The sequence below is a fragment of the Conger conger genome, chromosome 2, assembly GCF_963514075.1.
Source record: "Conger conger chromosome 2, fConCon1.1, whole genome shotgun sequence".
Taxonomy (NCBI): Eukaryota; Metazoa; Chordata; class Actinopteri; order Anguilliformes; family Congridae; genus Conger; species Conger conger.
Window position 1 is genome coordinate 22,315,768 of NC_083761.1, and position 24,988 is coordinate 22,340,755.

General features: G+C 43.1%; 1 protein-coding gene across 5 annotated transcripts in view; it reads right to left on the minus strand.

The window, feature by feature from the left end:
- Positions 1–4,032: 4,032 nt before the first annotated feature.
- Positions 4,033–24,988, minus strand: part of qki2 (QKI, KH domain containing, RNA binding 2) — a 68,063-nt gene continuing 47,107 nt past the window's right edge. For 3 of the 5 annotated variants that reach the window (XM_061227311.1, XM_061227309.1, XM_061227307.1), the window contains 4 exons: positions 19,305–19,392; positions 16,389–16,679; positions 13,225–13,302; positions 4,033–9,671 (listed from right to left, as the gene is read on the minus strand). In XM_061227311.1, the coding sequence (XP_061083295.1) occupies positions 9,655–9,671; positions 13,225–13,302; positions 16,389–16,679; positions 19,305–19,392 (474 nt within the window). In that variant the 3' untranslated portion in view covers positions 4,033–9,654. Of the gene's footprint in view, positions 9,672–10,243; positions 14,460–16,388; positions 16,680–19,304; positions 19,393–24,988 lie in introns of those variants that run through there. The other 2 variants (XR_009706111.1, XM_061227310.1) reach the window with 2 other exon arrangements.

Below are 24,988 nucleotides of genomic sequence, written 5' to 3' on the forward strand. Positions count from 1 at the left end.
TAATGTGTAAGCCATTCCTTCCAGCATTTTTCTGATTGCCTGTTCTGTGTTCTGACCTGTTTTGTGTACCCCAACCTCCGCTTCTGTCTATGATTGGATTTTCTGTTCCCAGACTTTGATTGGACTTTTATTCCCTTGTCAGAGGCCAAACTGCCGGACCGCCTGTGGTTGGTGGACCTCCTCTGCCCAGTTCCCCAGAGCATTATGCTGGGGAACTGGGCTCCTGCTGGTCTTTTCTCTCTCAGAGAGAAGATGGGCACATAAGCCAATCTATTTCCAACCAGCCTTCACTCCGCATCCCAGCAACCAACCTCTGGCTGTTGTTCTCAGACCTGAACCCATGCAAGTGAACCGCGCTGGGTTATCTGCACTGGAGTAGGTGGTCCGAACAGCAATGTCTTTACTGTGGCGGACCTGGACATATCGTGGCTATTTGTCCGGTAAAATAAAACGCCGGCAGTAAGTGAGCGGGTTCTGACAGTCTCTTCAGAACTGCAAATATTTAACCAAGCTGGATTTACACAAACGCTTACCACTTGGTTTGCATTAGAGAGGGAGATAAGTGGAAGATGGCCTTCAACACCCCCGGTGGCCATTATGAGTACCTGGTTATGCTGTTCGGGCTCACTAATGCTCTAGCTGTTTTTCAAACTATGATTAATGACATTCTCGAAGATATGATATCCAATTGCATCTTCGTTTATCTGGACGATATCTTGATCTCCACGTCACTCAAAGAGCACATCCAGCACTTCCGCCTCGTCCTACAAGCCTGTTGGAAAATCAGTTGTCAAGTTTGAGAAATGTCAGTTTCACCAGTCCTCAATTCATTTTTCAGGTTTCATGGTTTCCTGAGGGCATGTGGAGATGGCCCCTGTCAAGTCTAAAGCTGTTGTAGACTGGCTGATGCCTCTGAACCGCTCCAGACGCTGCAATGCTTTTTGGGCTTTGCAAATTTCTACCGGCGCTTTATTTGCAATTTCAGCTCTGTCGCTGTGCCTCTAACTGCCCTCACATCAACCACGTTCTTCTCAAGAGACGCTTTACCTCAGCTCCTGTTCTGACTATCCCTGATCCGCAAAAACAGTTCACTTTTTAGGTGGATGCCTCCAACACTGGAGTCTGAGCGGTGCTTTCTCATAGAGCTCCAGATAACAAGATGCAGCCGTGTGCCTTCTTCTCCCGCTGTCTGGCGCCCACCGAGAAATCGGGGACTAGGAACTACTGGCTATCAAGGTAGCTTTCGTAGAATGGTGGCATTGACAAGAGGGGTCCCCTATGCCCTTCCTTGTCTGGACTGACCACCACAACCTGGAGTACCTATGTACGGCCAAAAGACAAAACCTCCGCCAAGCACGCTGGTGACTATTTTTCAATCACTTCGACTTTACCCTCACCTACCATCCTGGATCCAAGAGCATCAAACCCAATGCACTATCCAGGCTACACTCACCTGTCCACACTGAGGATGGTCCTGCTGCCATCCTGCCTCCTGGTTCCTTGGTCGTCGCCATCAAGTTATCAGCACAGTGGAAGAAGCTCTTAGAAACCATCCTAGTGGTGATGTCTCTAAGTTCCTGACTCATTTTGACCTCAGGTCCTCGCTTGGGCGCCCTCCTCCCCCCTTGCCTGACACCCACAGATCAGACGCACGCTGGCTTTTCTGTCCCATTGTGGCAGACTATGAAGCAAGATACCTCCGATTTTGGTCCTGCCTGCCCTGAATGTGCCCTCGGAAAGGGCAGTAATCAGCGACCACATGTCCTACTTCAGCCCTTCTCTATTCCATGTCGCCCCTGGTCCCACGTAGCACTGGACTTTGTCAGGGATTACCCATCTCCATTCTGATTATCCTCTCTGTACCTGTTTGTCAATGATTGATCCCTGACTGTCTGCCTTCGCTGAATAAACACTCCATTACTATCTATTTCCTGGTTGCTATTGGTTCCTTGACCCTGAGTCCTGACATTTTGTCTATAACACCTCAATAGATAATGTGAACAAAACAGATCAAGAGGTTGTCCATACTTAAGTTTCAAGGATGTCTCCAGGGGAGTGCAGGGGAGTGCAGAAAAGTAACATGCCAACACGTGAAGCTGTAGGTAGCATGCTGCAACACCAGTCAGGAATACTGTCCAACACACTAAGCTCACTTTCTGTGGGCCCTCTCACAGCAGACATATTGTATGTAGGCTCTGCCTGAAGACATCTCTCAAAAATATTAAAACTTTTTGTGTTACTTCTTTTGGATGGCTTTCAATACATTGTGTTTCAAAGTTACACATTTTGAATACAATCATAAAATGTACGTATGTATTGCAAAGGGAGAATTTTTTAAACACAGAGTCAGACCGTGTTGAAAGTAACACATAATGTGTTATTCAGTACTCGACATGGAGGTGTGTTAAAAATGACACGTTATGTGTTGTTTTTTAACACATCTGTTTTGAGAGAGTGACCAGAACCAGGCATGAAAACTTACCGGACCGCGTTGCTGATGATGAATGCCACGTTCATGATGCTATGTGCGACTTGGTCTTTATTTGGTTACACATAAGATCATACAATGTAATCAATGCAGTTCATGAAGTGAGAGAAAATGTATGAGGAACCAGTTCTATAATAATTCAGGGAAATTAAGTCTCTTTTTGACAATTGTGTTGCCTCATAAGCTATTCCTGAAACTACAGCAGTTATATTTGGTCATTACCTTGTTCTGTGCTGAAAGTGTAATGTAACTACAGGACAGAGAGATGTATAACAGCCTGCTAATCAGTATGTGCTCCAAGCTAAAACTTCGCTTGATTATCTTTAGTGAGTGAGCTAATGCGAATTTCAACTTTCAGTAAAATTTTTCCTCACCCGTTTTGTGACCAATTTGCATGTATACATTATTCTGGAGATTATAACATTTATTGATATGGAGAACCAATGGTTAATTGTATGGCAAAAGACATGTTTTTGTGTCATAATTTTTTTTAGGAGAATGAATTGGAATAAAAAGTTGTTTCCTGGTCGAGATCCAGGCCAGCTGAGGAATCCTCTGCACAGCTGGTCACTTACTAGGGGAAAGAAATCTTGACTCATACTTGATGAATCCAATCCCTTGAAATGCGATACTGTCCTGCCTGAATTTTATTTTGTATTTTTTACTGTCTATAATGAGATATATTATTTTATGCCCCCCCCTTCTCCATTATTAAATGAATTTCTGCAATACAAGTACACTTTCGTAATACAAAACAAACACAAATCATAAATTATTCAGAATCTGAATATGAATTTGAAATAAACAGAATGTGAGACAGAAGGTCTCCTCTGCTCCGAGCAGCGGGGGAACGGCGTTTGATAATAACAGTTAAAGTGGCTTGCAGTAAGGCGATTCTGAAGGGCAGCACAAAACCATTTTTCCAGAACAATCCGCAGTGTGAGAGTGATTGAAATACGCTCGGTGCCGATCTGTCTCTTGCAGCCTTGCAAAATGTATTTTCCATTTTCCCTCAGTAAGACTCAATGCTGCATCGTTTTAATCATCAATTTGAAAGAGTACTTTGGTTAACGGTGTCTTCACCATTACTCCTGGAGGCCCTGCTTTCACACGGCGCAAATGCTATGCGGTTCCCACAGCAACGCAAGATTTGATTTTTCCCCTCAGAAAGATGCGGGTTGGGCCCCGTGATTTGCCTAATCCACACAGCAGACTACTATTAAACTCCAGACATTTTTTCCCCTGCTCCTCATGTTGTGAAAGACAATACTTCAGACTGCACTTGCAAATAGAAATAAGAGAGAAGAAAGATTGAAAGAAAGAGCACAAGAATGTTAATACTATAGCGATTAAAGTTATTTTTTCCCCTTTGGGTCAAGCCTTCCAAAATTGTGCTGAGATTGAGCTGTGATGGAAAAATCTGTTTTTTTCCACTGGATTCCAGTGCAGGGGGGAATTTTAGAAATGGTGGAATCTGGAGATTGTTTTGTGTAGTATACAGTAAAAAGTAAAACCTTTAAATAAAAAATCCCATTAGAATGATATTTTTACCTTGCTTTCTTATCATAAAAATAATGAATTTTTATTTTACACTTCAATGACAGAGAATAATGGTGCATTTCTGCAGGAACTGGCTTCTACAGAGAGTCTTCTTCAGTTCATTATTTTATGGTGTGAGCGCCTATTCACAGTACTGACAGTTTATTGCATTGAAAGAGATCACAAAAAGAGTAATGCATTATACTATATTTTAAATATGTAATAAAAAAACAAAAAAACAAATAGGAAAGATGTAACTTGCCAGCTGATAAGAGAAAACACAAAAGCTGGGTCCCAAAGACATTTTGTGTGCCTCTCAGTCCAGAGCAAACTCTGGGTCCTGGACCGAGATTTTCCACTTCTCACCCTACAGGACATTGAGGATGCAGGAATTATGAATCAACTTCAGTAGGTGAGGGGGCGAAGTTTTCAGATGAATGTGCGTCAAATACCATTCTAGCGATCATACAATTCGAAGCACCTGATGCGTTACACAGCATCGTGGGAAGGAATTGGGCAAGTTATCAGCACCAGAACTTTGGAATTGGGCAAGTTATGAGCACCAGACTGAGGGGGACACACTACAGCAGCTCAGAACATGTCTGTTTCTTTCCCACATCTGTTCAGTACAAAATAAGATTCTCTTGAGCAGAAGAGTGAATATTTATGGCCACCTCCTCCTGCCCTGCTCTCCAGAGTCCCCTGCCCTCTTAACAGATGGAGAAAATAAAAACATATGAGGGAGGACACAAAGAACAATGAAACGCTGCTTCCAGACAGGGAGCGGGTGTGACACCTGTGGAGCAAAACCACATTTGACCGTACAGTGCTTGTGTTGTACAGTGTCCGTGTGGTTGTCAGGCCACGGTATGCTAGCTACAGTGCAGCAGTAATGCTCTATACTTGTACTATAGGGTTCAAGTGGTCCCCAACCCTGATCCTGGAGTGGTGCAGGGTATGATGTTTTTTGTCGTCGGCTCGAGTCTAATTTCCTCCAGTCGAGGAGATTTCAGTCTGTAATAAATGGTTTTAATTGATGAATTACGTGGTGAATATCAGTGACATGAAACCAGCAGACACCTCTCACTCCAGAACCAGCCGGGAGAACCACTGCCCAGTGGTGTGCTCTGTATGTGGTCTCATGCGTTCTTCTGTGTATTTCAAATGACATTGACATGAAAATATCTTTCGTAAGAAGAAAAGAAAACATCTTCGCTCGTGCTCCCTCTCTCATTCTAATCGGTTCCCTCTCCTCATACCCAGCACTCGAGTTGAAGCCTCTCGGATGACCCAGTCTTTTACAATATTGGTCATAGCATTTCACAGGGAGTGAAGATTCACAGCTGCCCTCCACCTGTAGCTCACTGCAATTGTTTCCCTGAACCAGGTGCCTTAGTTCTGGCCCACAGCAGTGTAAAAAGGACAACTTAGGACGTTTTATGTGTTAATTGTGGATGCTACAGCAATCAAGCCGAACTAGAGGTGGGGGAAAGATCTGCAAAACTCAAACTATTGTATTTGATCCATTGATCACAACTTATTAGGATAATCACTTCCTAATTAATTCATTAGGTTTTTCAGGTTTTTCTCCGTCCATTGAAGGATACTATATGTTATACTATTAGTAAGCGTGAATTTAGCTTGAAGGCACATTAAAAAGCTATAGATGAAGCACAAAAGTTAGTTGAATTCATTTTTTTTTACTATTCTTTTAATATTTTGCTATTGCTCTTCAGTAAATACAGTGTTATGTTTCTCATCAGCATTCTAAAAAGTTAAAGCTTTTCACAAGTTTGCTTTTTAAAACAACCAAAGCAGACACAAGAAACAATGAGGGGTTAAAGAAACAAGATCATGTCCATTGTTAGTACAATTGCAATGTAACATTTATTAAAATCATACTAAAGGTTAATAACACTTTACAATAAAAGGCCTTAAAATGCAAGCGACAAACCTTATAAACTAATTTTTTTTTTTTAACTTCACCACAGTCGAGGCACCTCAGATCGTTCTATGAAAAACTAGAAATAACTAAAAATATTCATCCAAATGTGGGTTATTATTAAATTGCAGTCTGTAAAAAAGATGGGAGATGTCTGATGAAGAAACTCGGTATTGAGATAGATACCCGAGCAGAGTGACTTCACAAGAGTTCAAAGGTGTTCAATGGATTCATGCCAAACCAAACACTTTCTCTGAGTTTTTTCTTTTTCAGAGAACCACTGTAGGTGCTCCAGAATCAGTCAGTAAATCAGGGACCTTCAACCAGGTGTCCAGGAACCTCAACCGGCTTTCAATGCAACAAGTTGAGAAATGGTAAAAATAAATTCAATATTTCAATATATGAAGTTGACTCATACTGTCAGGTCAATTCCAGCAGAGGACAAGTAAAGATGGAAAGGGGGAAGCTGTGTCTTCCACCATACAGAGGACAACTTGTTGCACAGGCCACATGTTTTCAATGGGGTGGTTTCATGGGGTGGTTTCAAACACAGGTTGAAAATCCCTGCACACGTTGAAAACACAGGTCGAAAAACCCCTGTGCTAAATAATTAAAGATAACAAGGTTCAATTCAGGCACAGGTCTTGAGAGCAATGTACTGCAAAGTAAAGCCAATAACCTCTTACAGAAAAACCTCCACATATGCACTTGAATTTTTACATCTGCATTGAGTATCCTTTTTGTTTGTTTGTTATTCTAATTTGTTCAAATCTGGAAATACGTTCATTAATGTTATTTATTACTTACATACAAAAGTAGATAGAAAAATACATTATAAACTTGTAACAACAGCTGTAAATACATCCATGTAATCTTGTAGGCAATCATCTGGATATTTCATATTGTTAATACAAAGCTTGAGCAGTTACACAGGGTACAGATTGCCAAATGTATGTCTTACAAAGAATAGAATTTGCACACGCATACACACACACGCATGCACGCACACACGCAGACAGCGAAAAAGAAAAAAATACACTGAAACACAAATGAAAACAAAGAAGATAATACTGCCATAAAGGACTAACCAACAGAACTATGACATAATACTGAGAACCCAATGAGTAGTGAGATTTCAAAGATGCCAACTTCAAGCTCATTGGACATGATAGTCTCACACAAAAGAATATATTCAACTTTAAAATAATATGCAGTTTTTGCAAGACACACAGCCAATATTATTCCAGGGTCTTTCCCAAAAGAACTGAGATGGTACACCTCTATATTGTCTCAAAAAACTGTCCAAAACATTCAATATCACACTGCATCATTGGAACTGTGAAGATATAAAACAGGAAGACACGTTTATGGCAAGGAATATAATTAAGTATTACAGGCCAATTTGTTGCATAGTAATAAAATATGGGTACAACTGATAAAACCATTGAAAAGCTCCACCACTCAAATAACTACTCTTTCCCCTTATAATAATTTTACTGTATGCACTTTTGTTCCAATATTATATGATATTTATGCAGCATGACATGTTGAAATGAGCGTAAAACAATACTAGAGTCTGACTGGCGTATGTTGTAACACAAGGTTTATATTTTTTTCAAAATACTTATTCAATATTTATTCAAAATACACCCCTAACAGCTTGTATTTTGACATACTTTTCATATGTTTTGGGGCCATGGCTCCCCATGAGATGGCTGTTTAGAGAACTCACCGGAACCCATCTGCACTGTGATACGCGGCCTGAAAGCCACCTGCAACTGTTGGCAAAAAACCCCAAAACCTCCTCCACACAGCCGAGCTTCGGTCCCCAGTGGGGGGACATACTGTAACATATCCTTAAATATTAAAAGTTTGTAACACACACACACGCACACACACACAAAAACACAAAAACCCAATTTTTAGAATTTGAGAACTGTCACAGATTTAGGACTGCTCTGTATCCAATCGTCAGGAAGGCAACATAGTTCACACGACAGAGCTGGTGGGAGATGAAGTCTGAGGATTGGCATCGACCATGCAGACTTCAAGCTCCGGACTTCATCTCCCATAAGCCCCAATGTTATGATGCTCTTGATATTCGGCCGTACCTGTTTACGGTGTGTAGCTTCAAGTGGAACGCTGAGCTGCTTCGGTAAAAACCGAGACAGAATACTTGGATCCACACTCGTAAGACTGCACTTCATCACACGCACAGTGCATTAGTCCTGACACACAGAGGTGAGCGGACTTGCGCCATTCCCTCTTCCAGTTTAGTGGAGCTTCAGTAATTCAGAGTCCCATAGAGTTCAGATGCATTGCTGAAATCGTACTGCTCCGTGATTCTCTATATAGTTACACAAACGCTGGGAAAAAAACTAACATAAAAAGAAAAACACAAAAAAGGCAACTTTTTTTTTCTTGGCTTAATCTTTTTCCTCAGTCTTTAGCGTAAGCAGCCAGAGTCATATTTGCATGTCTTAGGCTTTGACAGATTAATCTCTTTTTACCCGCTCGTTCACTGTTTCATGTGTAAGGCGGTGGTGTAGAATGCATTAACCTTCATGCGCAGTTAGAGCCGGCCAACAGACTCAATGACCATGAGTAAAGAAAGGCACTTCAATTTCTTCCCAACACTGTAAATGCTTAACAAAACAAATTTTTAAAAAGAAAAAAAAAAAGAAAAAAAAAAGGCCATTTTGGTCGTCAATACCTCTTCAGTCACATAAAAAGAAGCAGTTTGTATTTCAATAATAAACTAAAGGGTTTGTTCTTTTTTTGTTTTGTTCACAATACTCGTAAATATAAAAGGCTTACAATGACATTTGAGAATATATATCTTCCTATATGGCAGCACCCTTGAATCATAAAAAAGTGTCAAATTATTAGTTGCTGAGTTTCATTTTTCTGTGTGTCTCAATATTTATCTACAATTCTGATATACATAAAGCAGATAGGACAGCATGGCTTTGTTTTGAACATCCTTGAAGATGCAATGAAGTGCTCCTAAATAGAAATGTTGCTAAGTGATGGGATGCACATTTGCTATCAATCTGTGTACAGGGTTCCATCCCCAGGTACCCCCATATACCCTCAGGTAACACCCTATAACCCCACCCACAAGCACCTTTAGTCCCACCCCCGCTCATTTACCCCACCTGAACCCCACCTCACCCGTCAAACTTCCCACTCCCGCTTGCCAGACTTCTAACCGCTCGGTGGTGTGCAATACATTTCACCAACTGGGAAAGATTTTGCGAAATGACCTTAAAACGACAGAAAGACTCATGCGTGACGCTTTGTCATTACTGCAACGGTACATTCAGGTGTGGGTAGTTTAAAAGGGGGCTGCTGTTTGACTGTGTGTGTGTGTGTGTGTGTGTGTGTGTGTGTGTGGGAAGGGGGCGTTGGACCTCATTATTGCTGTATGACTATTCAGTGCAGGGTCAAAGCCACGGTCACATGACCAGAGTGGGCTACAGTGAAGGGGGAGGGGGGGGAGGGGGGGAGGGGGGGCGGCGCTGTTGAGTCATCGTCGTGTTGCTTTGTTAGGTGAAAAGCTGGGCCGTGCTCGCCGCGACCGCGAGACAGGCAAGCGTAGACGTTTGCCAGAGAGCTGGTCAGCAGGCAGGCATTGGTCAGGTCATCATTGGGTGCAGGAGTTCAGAGGTCAGAAGGTCAAAGGTTAGTTGCCTGTGGCGGCTGGGTGGTTAGAAAAGAGACAGACAAAAAATAAAACAACAGAAAATAAAAGAAAAAGGGGGAAAGATAGAGAAACAAAAGAAAAAAGATAGAGAGGAGATTAGTTTCAGCTAGTGACGGCAGAATGACAACATGACAAAAAACTAATCAGCTAAACAATTAAAAATACTGGCAGACTATTCCACATGAGCTACACAACGAAATCATGAGGGCTTCATGATTTCACAAATAGACCCATTCCCACCAGTAAGATGTTAAAAAGCAGAAAATAAATGAAATTTTCTAGAATGATTTAATGGTTAGTAGCAGTCAACGGAGGACATCTGGAGATATGGAGACCAATTAAAAAGCAATCATTTAAAGAGAGTTTTTGACAAAAATCAGTCAGCGTCGTTACCATTCCCTGACTGCTATTAAGCATTAGAGCTCTTTCCAAATGCAAGCATTAAAAGCCTCTAATAGTGATGGAGGTTTACACCGATGAGATGGTAAGAGATATGGACAAAAAAGGAAATGAGAAATTTAAGATGACAACTCAGAACCGTATGGATAATTTATGGGCTGAACAAGGGTTTGTTGTTTTTTTTTAACTCAATAAAACTTTATTGCTTTTCAGGTACTTTGTGTTCTATTTTACATCAACATGAAAATATTGGCCTCATCATACAAAGAAACAATAATCATTATATTTAGCAGTTCTGGAATCAATGTGAAGCTATAAAAATGCTAAACTATTTCAGCAAAAAATTTCCACTTTGAAAACAACAGACAATTCACAGGACAATGACGATACAATATTCACTTTCATAAGAACACCCCACTTATACTTATACTGTATAAATCCCTAGAAAGTATATCAAAAAATATAGAAATGTTCTATATGGTACTGTAATACGTTTGTTCTTTCCTACAAAGAACTCAGGGATATAATCAGCTATTTCTTTGCAAAGACAATAACATTTGACATTTCATTTACATTTCTGCTTTATAATTTTTTGAACGTACACACATATTTCATTTCTTTTTTTTTTTTAAAGAACCCACTTGTAAAAACTATTTTCTTTCACAAAAATCATGAGAAAACACAACAATAACACAAAGGAGCATGAACTTAAAATGGAAGGCTCTCATGTGGAATATCTGAATTCACGCTGATCTTTGCTCATCGACGAGGCGCATGAAATTGGATCCGCCCACTCCATAGCGGTCAGTTTTGAGACTCATCAGCACAGTTTCATTGTGTGCGTAAACGTGTGTATAAAATTAATGACATTCATAGATTTTACATCTATATAAGACAGGAGAGACCACCCATATGTTCCCCATTCAGTGCAATTCAGTGTATTTGCTCCACTTATCTCCTATATTGTGTAAAAATACTATTATGAAAGTAAGCTTCCGAGATGAAGCAGCCAAAAACAATACTGCTTTCTGTTCCACAGACATGTATACTGTTCAGTATATAAGAGTTCCACAAAATATAGAAATTAGTGATGTTTACGTGCAGCCCTGTACACTGTAGAATACAGGCATTCAGACAGACAATACTATCTTGTCCACCTCAAGATATTCTTGCTTAATTTTTTATTGAGCAAGGCTCGGGGAAGATGATACTCTCATTAATGGAATGTAATCTCTTCTCAACAAAATATCACTAAAATAAACATTTGTCAGTTAATACAACTGTTTGTTAGATGCACGTTCTTCAGCCGAGCCAATGAAAGAAACCCATGCAATGCAAATGTGTGTGTATGAGTGTTTGTGCGTATGAATGTGTGTGCATTTACTTTTCTGCAAAAAATTGGAGCATAAAAGTAAGCATGAAATGTTGTCTGCAAGGCTAAATCTTAGCACCCTGCAAATAACCTGGAAGTGTGTTTTGGTATTATGTTCATTGTGTATACCTGTGTGACAGCCCTTACATTTGGTGCCAAATACTAATGTCGCATTTCCCTTCAGCCAAGTTGAATTGGAAATGAGACATTATAAACTGCTTACTGCAGTGTTGTATTAAACTGGAAGCACGGGGAATCAACGTGAAATGCGATTATGCTTCGAATACAAATACTTCTACACCTCTTTCGATTGGTGAAACATATGCTGCTCCCAGCTTACACAATACACAAGCCAACAAAGCACAGGTCCAAAGCTGTCAAACGAACACCCTGGAGTGAAGCAAATGTACTAAATGACAAATAAGACAACAGGGCTCAGCTTGACTTTGAATAAGGTGATAGCTCATTGGACAGATTGTAATTTTCTGTGGAGTGTCCCTATGCATGTGTGGCCTCAGGGTCAATATTTATCTGCTAATAAACCAAGATATGTAGCCTCCTTCCTCTGTACCCTGTGTATGTGTGCGTGGGGGGTGCTTGTTATTCCTTCCTTCTTGGCAGCTCTACAGATAATGTATCCCTTGTATGAAAAATTATCAGTAGGTCGTCATTCCCATTTTTACCTCAAAGAATAACACGCAGCCAAACAGTAAAAAAACGTTCCCTCAAATTCTCAAGTTAAAAGGTACCGCACACGGGAAGCCTTCTGGTAGTTAAAATGGCTGGTGGAGGAAATGACATGGTAATTGCAATACTTTCGAGTGCAAGGGCACAAGTGGCTTCAGGGCAAAACCGGCAGATGCTCTCAAAAAAGGAAAAGTTAAGTTTTAGGGTTTTAACTCCAGTAAAAAATAGTTGGATGCTTTCTGCTCAACATCAGTGTTGCAAGTCTGAGGGTAGAGTTGATGACCGCATACGTGGACAGGTTTTGCGTGTCTGCTCCAAGGATCTCTGTTTAAGACATTAAGGGAGTAGCAGCTTGCTGTCTCGTTGCTGTCCAACAGAAAAATGTGTCACTGCCCTGTTTGAGTGCCTCCTCTCCACAACTAGTGAGCAGTTTTCTTATTTTCAAATAGAAAATGCACATAGTTACTGCCTTTATTATTGGTGTCTGCTGAACATGACAAGTGTGCCATTGTTGTGCATTAGTGTGGCTATACAGCTATATAACACTGGGTTTGTGGCTGATGTTCACTGGGTTTGCGTGCTCAAAAGAAGACAGAGGAAGTTATATATAGGGCGAGAGGAGAAGAAATGCTTTAAGACCTTTGTATCTCGCCCTCAAATGTGTGCCAACCCGGACGCATAAAAAATAACCTAGGAGTACAACCCATTTAAGCCACACATACCTATTTGCCTACACATAAAAGTTTGACTATATGTGTCACCCCAAATTGACAGTGATCTGACGTATCTATGTCCCGCACTGATGTCCCCCTCCCCCCTCCCCCACCGCACTGTGAGAATGGGCTGAATCCAATTTAGCGCCTGTGTGGAAAAACAAAGACCCTTTCCCGCATGTTTACGAGGTCCCCACCTCCCCCCCAAAAAATAAAATAAAAATAAAAATAATAAAGAATTACACCTTCCCCGAGCGACTGTGTGTCATGCGGATCTGAGCGCGCTCACAGGGCAAGGCCCTGAGCCTATCGAACGCCTCCCGTGCGGGCGGCTAGTGCAGTGTGCAGCAGGGTGGGACCCCGGGGGTCTAAACTAACCTCTGTCGGTGGTCACTATCCTTTGGTAAGGATGCACGCGCATGTCGTGCCTCCGAACCTTAGCTGCCACTGCACCTGCTTGAATTGCAACGACACCAGAGCACAGTTAGAAGATTTATCCTTTTACAGGCAGTGTAAGAAAAACAGTAGTTTCCTCTTTTTTTTTGTCGCGATAATACAAAAGAAATGACATAAGGCATCTACACATCATTTAAATTACAAAAAAAACGTCAAAATAAGGCACAATGTATTTTTTATGGAGAATATGTACAGAATTTCGAAACGCTGCGGCAGTCTGTTGCCACTGAGCTGTCAGTAAACCAGACGGGGTCCATGTAACTCCCCTAAATGGGTTTGCTGGCAGCAAGCAGTCTTTACTAATCACGTAATCAAAGCACACACAGGAATGGTTTAACCTTTTCCCCCTGCGGCAGGTTTATATGGTTTCCCCCAGATAAACCTTCAAATATGGAAATATAATACTGAACATACTCAAACCAAGCTCAAAGTTTAAAACTTAAGCCACGCAAACAACCGTAATTTTAATTGCAATAAATTAAGTGATTAGTAAATAAAGACAGTATTGTTGTTTTACACCAAATCAAAAAGGCATTAAGATATATGTAAATATATGTTTAAATATGAAATCCGAAATAAATGACATATATACTGTACGATATACTCTATAATACTGCATACAAATTTTAATCACTTTTGGAAATGTAATGCAATTTCATGCATATGCTGTAGAGCAGTTCTACATACGTGACACACCTCACAGAATACATGTAATAGAATAATCTACTATATGTGCAGTCATTACTTTCTTTCTGGATTTCATATTTTAACACATAATTACCTACACACAAAATACACTGATACGTGTACAGTGCAGTGACTTGTACACACACAAACACACACACGCACACGCACACGCAAATACACACAGAAACATGAAACACTATCTCTGTGATACACTTCCAGGGTGGACATCAGTAGTAATGAATCATCTGTCTGACCGGGCTGAACACACGCTGATCATGATGAACACAAACACACGCACGCACACACACACACACACACACACACACACACACACACACACACACGCACACACACACAGTATCTGACTGAGAAGCGACTCTGTGAAACAAAGCGAGGGTTAGCACACAGATAAGCGCGCAGGGGGGACGCCGGTCTTGAGAGTGCTTAGCCTTTGGTGGGGAAAGCCATACCTGAAGAGTAAAGGAAGGAAAGGGGAATTAGAGTCTGGGTCTCTTCCTCCAGGTAGAAACACACACAGTGACCCTGGTTTGACCCCTTTACAACACCCCATCCTGCTCCAGAAAAGCCGTCCTGAGAGAACATCCTCCCACAGGGACGGCTAACTCTGGGCTACGTGGCTTTTATCTCTCTCTTTCTTTCTTTCTTTCTCTCTCTCTCCACCCCTTTTTGCTCTCTCTTTTGCTTGTTCTACCTCTCTGCTCTTGCTTCCCCTTTCTGTTCCCTCTCCATCTCGGTCTCCTTTAACACACGTAGGACCGAATCACGTACTAATCAAAACATACCTTATTCAGAAAACACAGAGGCGCACAAAGGGGAAAGCCCACGCACATCTCGGATCTGCCCTGGGGTCTGTGTGCTTTTCCCAAGAGAAGGGAGGAGGGTTCACACAGTGACGGGGAGTACAATCCAGTGCCATGAGCTCAGCTATTAACACCATCCCAAATACGAATCAAATCTGAGGAATTATAAAATGATCCACTTTTTCCATTGGACGTCAATACGCAAACCCACCCTATTGTGCTATTGTATTCTATTCACTCAGCCTTCTCATGTTCAGTTAGCTTAAATTGTATTATTTGCTCTTCCAAACTCTCTCAATATATCTGGGCAGAGTACCACATACAAAGGCAGAAACAGCCAGTTAGTGGAACCATCCCTGACCCAACTTGTAACTGGAAGGGAAGTGTTATTCACAACTGTATTACACTAACATATACAGTGCAGTCCATAAGTATTTGGACAGTGGTACAATTTCTGTTCTGTTTGGTCAGTATGGCTTCTTTCTCAGCCTCATAATGACTGTCATTGGCACAGCTCTTCATGTTAACAAATGCAATAACAGACTCTCCAAAGGCAATCAAAAGACTAGATACTGAAAGCTTTTTTTATACCTGCACTAAGGGAGCGATTGAATACACCTGACTAATCAGAAAGAGCTGGGAAACCAACTGTCTGTTTTGGTCCCCGAAAATGGAGGGACTTTGTGTAAAAAGGGATGTAAATCCTACATGAATTGCCCAATATTGATGTAAATAGCCTCCAAGTCAGTCTAACAGTCGCACATTAACCTCATATGTATTATTTAATTTCAAATCCAATGTGTTCGGAGTACAGAGCCAAAAAAGCAGAAATTGTACCACTGTCACAGCACTGCATATGGTAGCGTCTCTGCAGACCAAAAATAACTCCTATTGAATGGAAGTTTGTTGCCTTTAATTTTTTGGGGACAACTTATTATTCAAACTCTTTTATTTCTCTCTCTCAAATTTTAGAACGGCCCATTTCAGCAGTAAGCCCGTTGCACTGCTGCAGTGTCGTGTGCCCTCCAGCCAGCCGGTGCTTCATTTCACACTGAAATCCGCCATCTGCGCTCGCTTGCGATGTAGCCGGAGGACTGCAGAACTAATGTGGCGGATGTGGGCGGACTGCGGGAGCCGTGTTGAGCGGGAGAAGCCTCTGCTGTGTCGTGAGACAGGCTGCACCCTGCTCAGGAGACCGCTCTCTCCCCAACTGGTGCTAGGGCCAAATTTGTGACACCCTGCAGAACTCGCAGCCTTTTTAAAATGGCATTCAGGTCAATTGTAAAGCCTGGGCTTCCCATGGAAGAGATGTATCACTAGCCTCCATGTTAGAGGAACACAAAAGAACATTCTAGAAGACTCTTCTAAGGTTGTTTTTGGCAGCCTTTAGTGCGCGCATGCCTGTACCCACGGTGATTTACGCTACATCTTATCCATCCCGATAGCTGCTGAGGGGTCAAGGTTCATACCGAAGGAGTAAAGTCTCCATATTAACAGTCCTGCCTCCTCTCTACCACCCGCCATTGCTCATTCTCTCTACTGAGAAACAGAGGCCCTCTGGTATGTTTTGGGGCTTACCTAACACCCCGGTGGAGTCGATGGGGTATTCCAGAATGGAGGTGGCGGGAGCCAGTGTGTAGGGGTAGTCGTAGGGCGCGTAGATGAGCCCGGATTCGGGCCCCTGGGGGACGAGGGTGGCCGCCGGGTGGGGGGCCCCGCTGGGCATGAGGGCCGAGGTCTGGATCTGTCGGATCAGGGGCATCAGGGTGGGACCGGCCGAGGTCGGGGTGCGCAGGGAGGCGGGCATCACAGGAGCGGGGCCCGTAATGATGCGGGGAGCCTGGGCGGTTAGAGAGAAGGTGAGGGCGGCTGCAGGGGGAGAGAGAGGGAGGGAGGGAGAGCGAGATAGAGAGATGGAGAGAGAGAGAGAGAGATAGCGGGGGAGAGAGAGACAGAGAGAGAGAGTGTAACAGAGAGAGAGAGAGGGTGGAGAGAGAGGGAGGGAGAGAGAGATAGAGGGGGGAGAGAGAGATAGAGGGAGGGAGGGTGGAGAGAGAGATAGAGGGGGAGAGAGATAGAGAGAGTGTAACAGAGAGAGAGGGTGGAGAGAGATGGAGGGAGAGAGACAGAGAGAGTGTGACAGAGAGAAAGAGGGGAGAGAGGGATGGAGAGAGAGATATAGAGAAAGTATGACAGAGAGAGAAAGAGGGAGACAGACAAGAGAAAGAGAGATAGAGAAAAATAAGAAATAGTATCGAACGACAGAATAAATACGCCATCTTACTCCTGGACCATTTACTTCTCAACACAACAGTATTGACTGTCATCAGTCACAAGGAATACAAAACAAAATGCCTGCATTGTGTGGAGTTCCTATGTGTGCCGTGTTATATGTATAACAGTCATAGCACTACCCAGTGTTACACAACACACACATTCACTGAAAGAACAAACTCGCCAAGCAACGTCTGTGAATACAATAGTCATTGTGAGCCGAAGCTGAGGAAAAGCGTTGATTAAATGTTATGGCAGCTAACAATAGAAGGAATAAACCACACAGTTGCTACACCTACAGTAAACTGGGGTGTTGTGTAGCAGGCCCAGGCGGGACTGAATGGAATGTGTTAATGGTATGTCGGGAGCACACTAAACATGCACTTGGGGGTAAAGGTCACAAAATCGGACAGAAATAGACCGGGAGTGGGGAGGCGCAAAGTCGCGGCTGTTTTTGGAGGTCACGTGACCCTGTAGCCTCCGTTCCAGCTTCAGAGCGAGCCGTTTGCCATGAGAGATGCCGCTGTCTGACAGCTGCGGTCTTACTGTGCGGCTCCCAGATTGAAACACGTTTTTCTCAAGGTCACTGTTCGTCTTTCTTTTTGTAAGCTGCTTTGTGACAATGTTCCAATCGCTGCGAACACACCTACTAATTGAATTAGAAACTTTTAATCTATCTTGTCATGATCCCTTATTCACAAATATAATATTGAATATCTCTTAATCGCCAACTTGAGAATTTCTGGTTCCACTATCAAGAAAAAAACCAACTAATTTTAAGTGCAATTTTGATCTAAAACCGAATTATCATAATATGTGAGCATTCTCACAAATGGCCAATGTAAGAAATCAGTATTCATTACTGGACAGTACTGTACTCTATGCCAACACTGTTGGGAAAAAGAAGCAGGTTATAATGATGTTGCTGGAAGTAGACACGGAGACGGGCATGGCAGGTGATGGTCAATGTCGTGGTGTATGGTCAGCGGAGCAGGCAATCTGTCATTAAGAAGGGTATCACAACAGCAATAACTGACTGCTGTCACTGCCCCCAGCAGCACAGGATATCTGCCCCAATATCAAGAAGGGAATTGTTCCCAAACAATCCATACATTATTTACTGAGAACATTTAAGGATGGAGTTTATTGTCTGTATCGTCAGTCTGCGTAATTGTATGGATGTGCTGCGTAATTGCTTTGTATGCAACCATTCAGCAATCATAATCGTCATGTCTGGAACATGACGCAGGACAACCAATATACAGTATGCACTCTTTAGATAACAATAATGATTCTGATAAAATAGAAAGGCTTTAACTGTCAGAATTGTTTCAACAACAGCAAAGGTCTTTGTAAATATTATTACTAAAACAATTTCTGGTTATGAGATTCTGGAATTTGAAATGATTTTACAAGATTATGATGGTGTGTTGTTCATTTAGTATCAACTCGGTTGATAAGGCTTATGAACATTTATTGTTTTCATGCAAGTAATTAATTTTGATACTAACGTGGTTTGAGGGCACAATTTGAATCTGCAAAGGATTTTCAAGGCTTTGTGGTGTGTTACTTTGAGTCAAGTGTCAAACTGTTCTATTAAAAATGTTGTTTCAATAATTGTGTTTTAAACACTTAATTTAAAACTGTGTTTGTCAGAAATCAATGCCAAATAAAAATGCCTCAAATCCTATTTTGTTTAGACTATAACACCAACATTTGGTGATGATTTGATTTTCTTTCTTTCTTCACTTACTTTCATACCAAACTCCAAAACTTGCGTATTGCGCATGTTTAAATAGTTCTCAGAAATGTAAATTACACAAAAAATGTTCTACTTAAATGTATTTCACATACATAAGTATTAAGGTTTTCTCAATTGAAAATGTTTAGGTTAATTTGAATTTGAATTCTCACCATCAGATAGGATATTCTCCTGCAGGTTCAAGAACTTGAATAGTACCAGTTTATAGGCAACGGATTGGGTAATGCTGGCTTATCCTTATCCTTTCTCCAATGGGTTAACACTGGCCCAGGAACACTTAATGATGAGGATATTGCGTATTTACAGGGGCTGGCATGGAGCCCGAGGGACCTAGCCGAGGGAGTGAAGCATTATTAGAAGTGGTTGTCTGGGTGAGGTGTAAGTGTAATTGTCTCCCCGGTTGCGTGCTGGGACTGCCTTGCCGCACCGCGGGGGTGCCGTGTTGACGTCATCCTTACGCGACTTGATGTTGGCGTCTCTGTACGTGCCGTTGAGGATGGCCAGCTCCATCAGCTGCATCTTCTTCAGGCTGTCCTCACCCTCGGCCTGCCAGAGAAACAAAGAGAGACGCGCTATCGTGAGCGCTACCTTGCGCACCGACTCTTTTCACTGCATTGCTCCTTCACTGGGTGAATCATGTCATAACACCCTGCTTAGTCATTTCTGTATTACAGCAGCAGACCACCAGGCCTGACAGCCTTCGAGAGTGAACTCACCCGACCACCCGTTCTACGGTACGCTCGGCGACAATTCTGCCGCAAACGTGCGACACGACAGCCGTGACGGTCGTACTGTGACAAACGCTCCTCGACGAACGTAGCTTTACGGAGGAACCCACAAGCCTGAAATGCAACCTAAGGGAAACTCTACTGGGTTTTACCAGCTTCTTTGTACAGTGAAGAGGTGACACTCTAATGAGGCTCTATAATAAGCCAGCGTCCGCGAGCCATATTTCATCTACACGCCAAAAGCAGCAATTAACCTTTGACACGCGCGCGGCACCTGGATTCTAAGCCAACTTTAATTTGGCTGGTGCTGAAAATAAGAGATAAGTAGAAGAGAAATAATTGCTGAATAAAATGTCCAATGTTTTTGCAGACGGTAACAGGGGACCCTTGTGCAAAGGCGCTGAGCTGCCCTGCCCCAGAAGCGGTTAATTTAAATTCGGGAAGAGGTGAAAGTCGAAAAAGCTCCCACGGTTTCTTCGCCTGCCTTCGCTGACGGACGCGAAAAAAAAGGAGAAGGCCGTGCTTTGGAACATCCAATCTATAGCCAGACAGTCACGAAAAATCACTCTGTTCCCATTACCTCTGACCTCGTTTTTTCTTTTGCACAATAAATTGGATTTCCTCCAAGGGGGGTGGCATTGCGTTAGGTTCTCTCCGAAACCCATGATTTGGGGAGGGGAAGGGAGTGATGCAAAGTCACATGAGCGGCCGAACGGCAGAACTGTGCTACAGACCATGGTCAGAGGACACATGAATCTTTCACCTGCTTAAGAGGGAGGTATGTCCCCCACCGCACATTCGCACGCACTCCACCTCTGACCTAGTTTGGGAAGCCAAACAGGAACGAAGCTCTCGTAACAGTCCTTTACGCCCAGCTGTTTTGGAGGTGGTTGTAGGTCCACAGGTCCACAGTGCTTCCGTCGAGTGAGGCTGTTTTGAGAAATGGCGTCCGGGGCCGAGGAAGCCGTGGCTGGGCATGTGCGTCGGGGCGGGGCGGAGGAAAAGGCAGGGTGACATGTCGCAGCGGTTGAGTGACATGTCACAGCTCGCTGGCTCTTTGTACACAGTCGGTGGGAGGCGGTGGCATTCGACAGGCTGGGTCAGGGTCTAGTGTTTCGCACTCGTTAACAGCTCGCCCCAGTGATTTACTCCCCCCCTCACCTCAAACAAGCCTGGCCTGCTGGATACACCCAACCCAGGGTTAAAGAAACAGATCGCATGTCTTTCTCTGGCCTGTCCCACCATTCTGTTACTCCCCTCTCACCCTCTCTGTTCCACCTCCTTCTCTCTCTCTCTTCGACCTCACTCTCCATAGTTCCGCTCCCTCACCTCTCTCACCCCATTATCTCTCTCTTCTCTGTATCGCTCTCTCTAGACTTTCACTTCTCTTAATCCTTCTCTCACTAGCACATTTTCAAGGTCACGTGCACTTTCAAGTTCACTGCAGACATGCAGACAAGTATCATAACCATGCTTAAGAACTATGACCAAAATAAAACAACTTGCATAAGTGTATTAAATTAACAATAAGCACTATGCACTATAAGCATTTAATTATGCCATATGATAGCCAACAACAATGTAGTATGATAGGCATTTGGTATAAGCCAGTTTTAAGGGTCATACAGTATGTCCTTACAACTGAACAGCACAACAGCACTTAACCTAGGATCCACTTCAAATGAAATTAAACCACATTTTTTGACTGTCCTCTCTTCTTACTCTGCTCCTCCTGCTTTCCCCAACTCTCACCCTGTTCTCTATCTCTTTTCCAACTCCCTCCTCCCCTTGCCAACTATCTCTCCGTCCCTCCTCCCCCCCTCGCTCCGTTCAGCGTTAGGGTGGCAGAAAAACACAAGCCCAGGTGCAAAGGCTCCTGACATCTGCGCTTGGCGGAGTAGCCTACACAGCCAACACAGTCGGATCACCTCAAAATAATACGGCTAGGGCTAGACTGTGTGGCACAGTGTGCAGGGAGACTCACTCTACACCCACATATGAACGCCCCTGAAATCCCCCCCGTTTAACTAACGTAAGAAATGTACACAAGCAGGAAGGACTGTGAACTGGACTGCATACTGTGTACTGTTTATATAGTTAATTTCTCTCATTCACCCATTCACATACACACCAACAGCGATAGGCTGCCATGCAAGGCACCGACCAGCTCAGCGGGAGGAACTGAGGGATAGGTGTGTTGCACAGGGACACTTCGACATACCCAGGGCAGGAGATCGAATCAACAACCATCCGACTGCCAGAAGACCGCTCTTACCTCCTGAGCCAATGTCGGCCCACAGTGCTTTCACAACTTTTCAAACGATTTCAGCGTATTGTCAGCTCCAGCACCACAGTGTTTCGCACGAAAGGTGCAAAGAAGAGTCCGATGATTCCCTGAACGCACGGTCTATATAACTACTTTGACTTTAAAACCCATTCATGTGTATTGTTTGAGCCACCTTGTACCTGAATAAAAAGTAACCCTTATAAAAGTTGCAGCCAACTGGCTGTGAAATAAATTACTTTCTGTCCTAATGGGTTCAAACCTGATGCGCAGTTTGTCAGCTGCAAATTGGCTAAGCGCCTTGTAATAGTCCATTTTCACTGAAAAGTAAAGCAAAAGCAGTGTCTCTCCTTGGGCATTACAAGGACAGTTAGCCCAGCCTATGCTTAGCGCCGGTGTCCGCTGCCAGCTTTTCAGTAAGTGCGTTGCCATGTTAAAAGCTATAAAAAAATAAAGAAATAAATGACGCGGGCCATTAGTAGTTCTCTTCCAAACCGTCCCCACCCCCACCAACAAAAACGGCTCCCTGCTCCGACAGGGTACTTCAAATCTAAATTGGTCTTAAGGATCTTAATCTCAATGTGCATTTTTACCCCTTGATTTGAAGTAAGCAGAGTGTCCATTTGTGTTAGCATAGCATCTTCTTGTACTGCTGTAAGCACCAGTCTCCCCCCGACTACACTCACTATTTCTCTCACTTTGCCTTCACACTTTCTTTTTCCCCTATTTCTCTCCGCTCTCTCGTTTGCTCTCTTTGTCTGCATCCCACTCCGATATCTCTCCCTGCTGGTCTCCAGCGCTCTGTCCTTCACTCTTTCTGCCAGCCTCCCACTCTCTGCTCTACCTTTCCTCTTCCCTGATTAAACTATTTATTTTTTTCTCACCCCAGTCGCTATCTCTCCCTCACTCTACCTTTCACGTGTCATTTCAAGTTCAGATTTTAACACTCGCAGAGCGCTGCTCTCTGTAAGAAAAACGCACGGGTCACGACCTCAGACATTGACAAGCCAGACTTATAGACATAACACCAAACGTGTGGCGTACTGCTGCTCTGACGTGTTTCTTAAAACAAACGAACAAGCATACAAACAAGCAAAGGGGTCATTCAAACAAACCACCGCTGGAGAAAAAATAGGAACTGCCAAACAACCAGTCATTGTCAAAAATGTGGTACAGTGGTTTCATGCCAATCGACAGCACTGTGCCACGGTACTGCACTTTCAATACATCAGGCGCCAATTATGACCGATTCTGTCCAGCAAAAGAAATTAGCGGTTAGCTTTAAATGAACAGTCAAAACACACCGAGATACAGTATCAATGCAGAAACAGAAGCCAGACACCCTGTGGCTGTGCTCCCATGTTAAATGAGCTGCGGGTCAGGCCAGGCAGCGGGTGGAACCGTCTTCATTATGTCAGGACCCTGGGATGCAAAATGGAGTCTGCTGACACTGGGGAGTCCGAGCTGGACAGAGCACAGTGGTCACAGCTTTAGCGCACGTCATGCTGCTGCCAAGACCTTACCGACCGGCTGCACCTGCAGCATTAATATGCATGCTGGGCTATCCTGGGACAAGCTTCCGGTGGCTCCACATACTAATACGAGGCATTTGCAATTCTGCTTTGTAGAAGGTAGCGCGGGCCAGTGAACAACCACTATTTCCCCCTTAATAATGGAACTCAATGCTAAGAAACAAAACATACCTTGAGAAAATTAAGATATTAAGATCGTTAACACTCCCAGTGCGTAAAACTGGACGTTGAGTTATTGGGGGAACAGCTTGAATGAGTCAGTGCTGAACAGGAACAGTGGGGAGTGTGGTGCGTGTGTGCAAGGTGTGTGTATACGCCCAAATGTTTTTGTGTGCGCGCGCATATGTGTCTTGGTGGGGTTCAAGCTGAACAACAGAAAATTGAAAGTTAACAGAAGTGAAATGCACCTTACGTCACTCTCTCTCACACAACACACACACACGCACGCACAGGCACAGGCACACGCACACACACACACACACACACACACACAAGCACATGGCTCATGTCTCCCAATTAATCAGTGTCAATCCATCTCTGATATTTTCTGCTTGTTTCTTTAAGGGAACACTCCTCTAAGGACTCAATGTCTTTAACAGCTTCAAGATCCATCTGGTTGCCAAGATTTTTCAGGAAGAGTGAGATGTACATTCACTTCAATGAAAAACACATGCTCAGGCAGAAACATTAGCAAATGTTCATATTCATATACAGGCAACCAACTGTATGTCAGATCATCAAAATTAATATTTTTCAAATAGACCCACCCCCCAAAAATCTTTAAAATAAAATAAAATAAAATAAAGTAATAATTCAACCCTCGCCCAAACAGACAGAGGTTAGACCAATGAAAAATCAGAATTATACAGGAAAGGACCAAGAGTGAAAAGGAAAGGAGGAAGAAAAGGAATTTGAAAGCAGAGCGTCGGAATATGGACGTCCAGTCCTGGCATGTCTGTCCCATTGTTGGCCAAGGCCAGATTAATGCAGAACAGCACGCCAATGAAACTGCAACCAGTGCATTGCCCTGTCATGGGGATTTATTTCTCCACTATTTACACTACGCCCAGAAACAAGCCACCACAGCGTATTATTCCACAGAAAACCCTTTGCCAGGTGGAAAGACTGTCCACAAATATGCGCACGCACGCAAACAAGGACGCACGCACACACGCTCAAAAGTGTTTGTTTGTTTTAGGTGGACCCTGCAGGTTTTCTTCTGGGAAAAGAGACTCCTCAGCTTGAGACCAGCAGTATTGCACTTCACATTTATTTAACTTTCGGAGAGAGTTCCAGCTTCAAGGGCTCTCTGTCCCACGCTCAGATTCACTCAAAGCATAATAATACTTTGTGCTTAAGAAGGGAAAACTTAAAAACATTTCTTAGCATGACCCCTTTTTGCTACTCAAGCATCCAGCTTTAAAGGAATACACCAACATTTTGGGAAATACACCTTTTTTCTGACTTCAATTTTCACCTTTGTGCATTCACTGGCTCGGTTTCCATGATAGCAAAACGTGTTAGCTTAGCATAAAGACTTGACTACAGGAGTCAGTAGCCTACCTCCATCAAAGTGAAGAAATAAACCTTACAGCAAT